Source organism: Eupeodes corollae, chromosome 3, assembly GCF_945859685.1.
Source record: "Eupeodes corollae chromosome 3, idEupCoro1.1, whole genome shotgun sequence".
Lineage (NCBI taxonomy): Eukaryota > Metazoa > Arthropoda > Insecta > Diptera > Syrphidae > Eupeodes > Eupeodes corollae.
Window position 1 is genome coordinate 3,823,333 of NC_079149.1, and position 8,264 is coordinate 3,831,596.

At 30.5% G+C, this 8,264-nt stretch overlaps 1 protein-coding gene across 1 annotated transcript; it reads right to left on the reverse strand.

The window, feature by feature from the left end:
* Positions 1 to 729: 729 nt before the first annotated feature.
* On the reverse strand, positions 730 to 8,264 carry LOC129950903 (RNA polymerase II subunit 5-mediating protein homolog). Its single transcript, XM_056062843.1, has 5 exons — positions 8,167 to 8,264; positions 7,895 to 8,101; positions 7,634 to 7,819; positions 1,191 to 1,490; positions 730 to 1,125 (listed from the first exon to the last, which is right to left on the reverse strand). Exons 1-5 carry the CDS (start codon positions 8,176 to 8,178, stop codon positions 814 to 816), a joined length of 1,017 nt encoding a protein of 338 aa, XP_055918818.1. The 5' UTR covers positions 8,179 to 8,264; the 3' UTR covers positions 730 to 813.

Below are 8,264 nucleotides of genomic sequence, written 5' to 3' on the forward strand. Positions count from 1 at the left end.
GTGAACATTCATTTTTATAAGGTCAATTGGGAATGCGGAAAGAAATGTTCATTTTCGTGAAGAAGTTAGTTATTTTTCAATTTGGTCTTTATTTATTCTCAATAATTACATTTAAAAGGATAACCGATTTTCAGTTTGTTGTACAAAATGGAATTTCTCTTTGAATTTTTAAAATAAAGTTTATAAGCTTTTATTCGTCCAAAACTTGAGTATAATTCATATATTTGGGCTGTTACTTGAGTCTTGAGCCAGTTGTATTTCCCTCCTTCACCCTTGAGCCAAATTTCTAACGTACTGTTAAGTATAGGGACTCTTTCTTTAACCGCACTACACGAATGTGGAACGGTTTTCCAGGCTCAATATTTCCCACTCATTGAAATGTGCAGACATTTAAAACCAATGTGCATCCTGTTAGCAAAAGTTATGTTTTATTGGATGTAAAAAAGGTTTAACAAAGTTAATTTAATTTTATTAGAAGGAAAATTATCTGAGTAGCTAAATGGTTGATGGCTTGGTTTCGAGTGAAGAGACAGTTAGATACAAAAAACCATTGTGTATTTGGCGTTTCTTGGTAAAAGTATTAAACTGTGTTCATCTGTGTATCTAATTTCTAATCCTAATTGTTCGCACTGTGTTTAATCAATATATGTAAAAAAATAAAAAAGAAACATTTTTGTACTATCTTCATTTATTTTTTAAGAAATACTTTGGAAAATATTTTTTCCACTGTAACATTATAAACTTTATAGGGATATAAATAAATATATACATACATACATTATGGCCATAGTTTTTAAAATGTTTAAAAAAGTATTATCGTTGCATTGCCTGAACTAATTTTCTTAATAAGGCTGTTTGTTTTTTCGATTGCCTTAGTAAATTTTTGTGCATTTTTCTGATTTCTTTGAGAGTGGCATCTTTGAATTTCTTTCTTCTCGGAAGTTTTATATTTCTCAATTTTGACAAGGACCTAGAATCTCGTTCAGAACATTTTACTTGTATAGGTCGTGGTACAGTTTCTTCTGGAATTGGTATAGGTCTTGGTACGGTTTCTATCCGATGAGGATCTTCATGACTCATTTGAGGAGAACTTTCAACTTTTATATCATCTACTACCATTGGTTCCTTTAAAAAAAAATGACGCAATTATATTAAATACAAATAATTTTCAGTAAAATTAACGTTCTTACTTCATCATCGCTAATACATTGCACAGAAGGCTCTCGGAATTCTTCGATTCTAGTAATTTGTTCGTTGTCGTTGTCATTATCATCGTCATTATCATTGTCACTTATGCATTCAATCGATGGTTCTTTGTATTCTAAGAAATTTGTGGGTTCTTCTTCGAATTCATCTTTAATATTTACTTTTTGGTCTTCATAAGTAAAATAATCACTCGAATCAGTAAGATAATGTTGGGAAGTAGAATTACTTTCGTCTCTACTATCACATGTTTCATGATGATTGAACTCTCGTTCTTTGAGTAATTCCTGAAAATCAATTAAACAAGTATTTATGAGTAACAACATATTATAACTTTCACATGTATATTAAAAATTAGAATGTTTAAATTTCGTTTAAAAATTTCAATAAATTTCAATTTTTCTAATAAAAAACTTTGCACGAATTGCATAATTTGGCCTCCAACTTTTGATAACAGTTTCTTATAGAGGAGCCATACAAAGAAGTTTGGGTTATTTTCAAAAATTCATGCAGATTTTATGTTCGATTCGGAATTAAAAGTAACATTGAACACAAAAACCCAAGTTAGCACTTAATTTCAGGTCCGTAAAGCTGGAATTTCGAAATTCTAATGATGGGGTGATTTGGGGCTCTTTTTGTGCTAATTTAGTGCTCTGCTCTATTCCCGACTTGGTTCAAAAATCCCTTCCCCCTAAAAATTAGTTTCAATAAAATTTCTGTGGGGAAATTCTGTACCCGACGTTTTGAAAAATACAAAATAATACCATTCCATTAAAGATAAGATAATTTGCAAACAAAAATACCAGTGTCGTGTTTTTGTTCCCACTGGTTTGTGTTTTACAGGGGAAAAATCAATTTGTGATGACGTTACTCCCAGCAAACTGAACTCTTATTTTATTTTGGAGATTTGTATATCAAACTATTTTATTTAAACAAAGCCTTTCAACCAATCAAATCAAGATTAAGATCAAGATTTCACAATTTTTAAACTCTCAAATTTTGTTTTCATTTCTTTTATAAAAATTTGAAATGTTTAAACAAAAATATTGAGCAGGCGTCTGTCTTTCAAAACTCGTAAAGTACTTTGTTTTTAGTGTCAATTATTATTTTACACCCCATCCCTTAGTAAAAAAATGCTTATTTTTAACTCCTCTACAAACCACCATTATAAAACCCTGGGGCTAAGTTATCGTAATCTTCCCCAAAACCTTACATCATTTAATCCTGTAAACATTTCGATCAATTCACAAAATTTCACGCCTTAAAAGCATTTTAACTTCTCATATAAAGTAACTGTTATCAGTCCGATTTGTCGAATTTTGACGTTACTCCTCAACCTCGGGAAGGTTTTTACGCCGTCTATACCTCAAGAACCAGTAGAGCCATCGACTTCTATTAAATTTTGTTATACAGATAATATTGCTGAAAGGACTCTCACGAAAATTGTTTGAATGATTTTTTACCACAGTAATTTAAAAAAGAAGTTAACATTTTCGTTAACACAAAATATTTCACGAACCAATAACACCAGTGACTTGAATTAAATTTTATATTATACATTGAGGCGATTCCAAAGAAGTATATTTTTGAACCAATATTTAATACACGTTTTTTTATAAATAAAAAAAACGAAAGAAATTAATTAGAACCTTGAATATTTTACGAACAAAAAATGATTGTATTTCGACATCTGGTGAAATTTTAAGAAAAATAAAACTGACATTTTTTTTACAAAAAATAAATACTTTAAAAAATCATAACTAAAAGTAAAAATTTATTTTCGACTCAAATATCTTTTAAAAAATTTGGGATTATCGCATCAAGCTTAATTTATCTCATAAAAAATATTGTTTGCAACATTCTGTCAAATTTTGAGAAAGATCGAATTGACAGATTTTTTTACAAACAAAAATTCCTAAAACTTGGACAAATTGATTTTCGACTCAAATATACACTACATCAAAAAATTGCACGTACAGCAATTGAAAATAAATGGGTTTCCCTTACACTATGAACTTCCTACCACAAATCTGAGCTTATTGACTTTATTTGATAAAATTATAATGTATAATAGAAAAAGCAACAAAACTGCAACAAAATGTTCAAACTTTGCCTCCTGGTTTTTTTTTTACTGTTAGTAGAATTTTGCTAGGAATGACAAAAAATTGCTCCTACATCAAACAAATGTTCGTGCACTGCACTTTTCTCTAACAAAATGGAAATAATGTTTCTTTTTGAAATGTAAATTATGTATTGTAATACCCGTGTTTTGTTGGGAAATCTATTCATAGTAAAGTAGGATTTTACACGAATAACAAAAACAATATCCATAGTGAGAATAACACCGATAAAAGTTAAAGTAGAATCTCACTATGGATAGGTTTTTGACATTAATACGAGCCTCGAATGGATCTTATGTGATTTCGTTCTCAAATGTTGGTACGATTGATATTGCATTTGTATCTCGATGGCTGTGTTCGTTGAGTAGTTCTGCATTTGGAATCATGTGTGTTTTCCATTGCGGCAAAACGAATCTTTTACTGTTGATATTATTTAGTTTTGTTAGTGAAAATGGACTAGCTGGGCTTATTTTGCAAGAAAAAACAATAGAAAAGAGATTTATGTTTTGCTATGTTTCCAAAAAACTTTATCTCAGTTTAGAATAGATAAATCTCAGCTCGATTCTGGTATATAAAGAATTGAGACGAGCTTCAAGCTCGCTTCAACACCACATGTTAATGTAGTAGTCTACGAACAAACCCAGTTTTTTATTATTATTTTGACAGATCTTCTTTCAGTTGTACCAATTTTAAAATACAAAAATCTGGCCACTGCGGATCGTTTTGTTGGGAATTTCCCACTTTACTATGTATGAAATGCAAACAAAACGCACGTAATGATATTGAGAGACCTAGGCTCAGTATGGCGTGGTGTATTGATCTTTTTTTTTAATTTTGCAGGAAAATGGAGGCTTCTCACAAAAAAGTACCTCTTAATGAAGAAAACTGACTTTTAAACTAAGAAACGACGGAAAAAAAGTTATGCTGAGATATCGCCAACTATTGGTAGACCAGGGGTGGAATCGGCTTAAATGAATCGAATTTGAAATGATCGAATTTGATCCACGTAAGGTGATAGCTAAAAGCTGTCACAAAAAAATGTGCTACTCTTTTTTAAACAAATATATTTATTCCGAATAGAGCTACCAGACGCTTACACAAACGATTGGAAAATTTTCTTAGTTCACTTTGCTTCTTTAAAAAAACACATTCCTGTGCACGTCAATCCTTAGTTTTGTTCGAAAAAAGCCGATTAAACCCCAGTGTTTACAGTTCAATATGTATTATAAAATTATTTGAAAAATAAATGCTTTGAAGTGTCCCCAGGAAGATGTCGAAAAAAATTTACTAGACGCTCAAATAATAACGAAAAATTGAAAGAATGTTTAAGACTGATCCCATGTTAAGTGCTCCTAAAATAGCAGCTGACATTCAAGCAAATGATGGAATATCGCTAAACTCTCAAACTGTTAGGAACTGTCTGCATTCAAAAGGAAAGCAAACGTTTCAAAACGCTTGAATTATGCGAATGCATACGTTTCCAAACCAGATGATTTTTGGAAGAATGTGTTATTCCTTGACGAGAGCATGTTTGATGTCTTAGAGTCGGACGGTCGCAGATTTGTGTGGAGGAAACCAAACACAGAATTAGATGTAAAGAATTTTCAATCAACGGTGAAACTTGGAGGAGGAAATGTTATGGTCTGGGGAGCTATGGGGTCCAATGGTGTGGGAAATTTAGTTTTTATACAAACAACAATGGATAAAAACAAATATTTAAAAGAAAATTTGAAAGCCACCGCTTTAAAAATTGGCTTTAAAGTCGACTTTTTACTTGTGCAAGACAACGATCCTAAACTTTCATCAAGGATAGTACAGGAGTGGTTAAATCGCAATTGTCTCATCCTCACCAATACTCAGACCTTAACCTCATTGAGCATCTGATTATTTAGAAAGAAAGGTCCGAGAATCAAAAATAAGTAATAAAATCAGCTAAAAGCCATTATATTGAAAGATTGGAACAAAATTTCGCCAGAAAACACTTCAAAACTAGTTCTCTCTATGAAGAATCGCTTTCAGGATGTTGTAAAAGCGAAATGTTATCACACTCGCTACTAAAACTTACTGTATGTATACAGTGGTGGACAAAAATTTTACATACTTGAAAAAGTTAAGAAATATCGTTATTTTACTTATAAAAGTTTTGTTCTAAGCAATTTTTAATTTCATGTTGGCTTTTTAAAAAAAAAGCATATTAAAAACTAAAAACTTTTACTCTAAATAAATAGATTTGTTTGCGTTTTGAGAAAACTGCATAAGTTTGTAAATCAAACTATTTTTAGCTGGACATAAATTTAGCACATTTTAGTCATACTTAATTTTATCGTTTGTCACCCAAAGATCCATTTCAGAGTTCCAGTGCCATCCGCAACGAACTGAAAGAAAATTGTGATGTCAACGTATCATCAAGGACGGTAAGAAGCCGAAAAAAATGTACGTGGTTGCTGCGTTGCCCAGCGAAAGCCATTCGTTTAAAAAAAAAACTTGAAAGCTAGATTAGAGTTTGCAAAAACAAATTTGAAAAAACCACTCAGTTTTTGAAAAAACGTGCTTTGGGCAAAAAGTATGTATGTATGGCGTCCACAGAATATGCAACACAATACTCAATATACTGTTAAAACGGTCAAACATGGTGGTGGGAATGTTATGGTCTGGGCTGCATTTTCCTGGCACGGTGTTGGTTCTATAGTAAAAATTGACAAAAAAATGGTTTAACATGTGTACAAAAGTATACTGGTACACCATATGATTTCATTTTCAGAAGAAAATTTAACACTTTTTGGGAGATTTGTGCATGAAAATGACCCTAAGCACACATCACAACCTGTAAAGAATTGCTTGGAGATCATTAAAATTAACGTTCTAAAGTGGGACACGCAATATCCCGGTCTTAACCCGATAGAAAATTTGTGAAATGAAAAAAGAAAGCCGAAAAATTTGCAAGAATTATGGCAGTTCATTTAAGATGTATGGCATTCCAAAACAACAATGTGTGGCTTAGGTTAAAAGTTTGTCTAGAAAAATCGGTGCAGTCATAAAAAGTAAAGAATCCTCCATGATGGTAAGTTGGATACATTAAAAGTTATCCATCTAAAACTTAAAATGTGCTAAACAAATGTCCAGGTAAAAGAAGTTGTTTTAACAAATTTTGCAATTCCTTTTTTACAGGTATAACTTGAACAATATTCTTTTCGGTAAAAACATATATCCCACCATATTGCATATAAATAAAATAAACTTGCAGCTTTCAGTGCAAAAAAAAACTTTTAAATACAATAGTTTTCATTTCATTAAATAAGTGTGCTAAAATCTTGTCCACCACTGTATATAATTAAGTTTTTTTTATCACCGTACATGCAATTTTTTGACCTTTGATTTCCTACTTCGTCTAAATTGTTGCATTTTTTTTTCTTCATGAAGTTTGAACTAATTTATATTGTTTTGTTTTTAATCCTCATATAATAAACAATACCAAAATTGAAAAAAGAATGGTTGAAAATCTGTTTTTCTTTAAATACCTTAGCTATTATTTTGAAAAAATCACCTGTTTGAACAATTTTTTGATATAGTTTTTTTTTTTCAAAAATATAGAAAATATTTTCTTCGACATTGAGTATATATTTTTTTAATAATATTCAGCGATCAGTTTTTTAATAAAAATGTATTATTAAGAATTGATAAAAATTGATGTTCGATTCTCGATATCTCGTGGATAAATAAAGGTATTGACTTAAAAATTATTTCATTCTGTGATAAATTTCCTTAGAATAATTCTATCTGTATTTTTGTATATACATATAAGATATACAAAATTTCAAGAAATGATACTAAAACTAATAAGAATTGGTTTTCCACTAAAAATCTCGACAACAAATCGAAATCTCGACTGAAATCGAACTATTTCATCATATTTAAAATATTGTTGGTAAAAATTCAACTGACAACTTTTTTCTACAAAACACGAAAACCTACAAAAACTGATAGGAAATGGTTTTCGACTAAGTAATTAGGAGAATAAAGGTATTAACTTGAAATTATTTATATATTTCACACAAAATATTGTGTCTTAGGAAAACAAATATACGAGTACATACATATGTAGGTATAACTTAATAATATATGAATTATTATAATTACTTTAATTTTTAATAATAAATTAATTTTATTTGTATCTCTAAATATTTAGTTATTTCAAACAACCTAAGCAACAACTACACAGGCTCACCCTTCTTGTGAAATGTACCTTTGCCTCCTTATCATCAAAATACTATATTATACCATACCATATTTAAAAAACAACCTATACTTACTTCTTTTAAGAACGCAAGAAAACTGTCAATATCCTCCACAACCTTTTCGTGAGTGTTTCCATCTTTTCGATTTTCAACCATTCCACACGCATTTATCACTCGTCTCTCGTACTCAGTCAAAGTATGTTTTGAATTTTGTGCCTTATCCCACTTTTTTCTCAATTGTAGCCGCATATCTGTCCAAACCTAAACAAATATATATTTTTGTTGTTGTTCACTCAACACTTTGTGTATTTCCAAAAAACAACAACAAAAACAAACCTTCCTCCATTCAGTAAGACTCTTTTCAGGTCCAGCCATATTCAACTCGTGCATAACATCGTTCCAGGCTGCTTCTTTGGCTTGACGCGCATCTGAATTAACCGCACGACCATCGAGAATTTTTCTATTTGTTGCCATTGCTGTGATTAAAATGTGTTTTTGCATTTGGCTTGTTCGTCTTCCTCCATTATAGAATGAACTATTATCCTATAAAAGTTAACTTTTTTTATAATAATTATAACTTAAAATAAAATGTATTAAATAAATATTACAAAATAAGACATTTTGCACTTTGATTTCGCGCACTAAAATAGAATATAAAATAAGATACGAGTTTTGCGGCGATGTGCACCCTCCACCTTACTCCAAC

Bases quoted from the DNA above. Each gene is read 5' to 3' on its own strand.
- LOC129950903 (XM_056062843.1), bottom strand. The intron at 7,820-7,894 runs GTTTGTTTTTGT...ATATTTGTTTAG, and splicing joins GTCTTACTGAATGGAGGAAG to GTTTGGACAGATATGCGGCT. The intron at 1,126-1,190 runs GTAAGAACGTTA...TTTTTTTTAAAG, and splicing joins AATGTATTAGCGATGATGAA to GAACCAATGGTAGTAGATGA.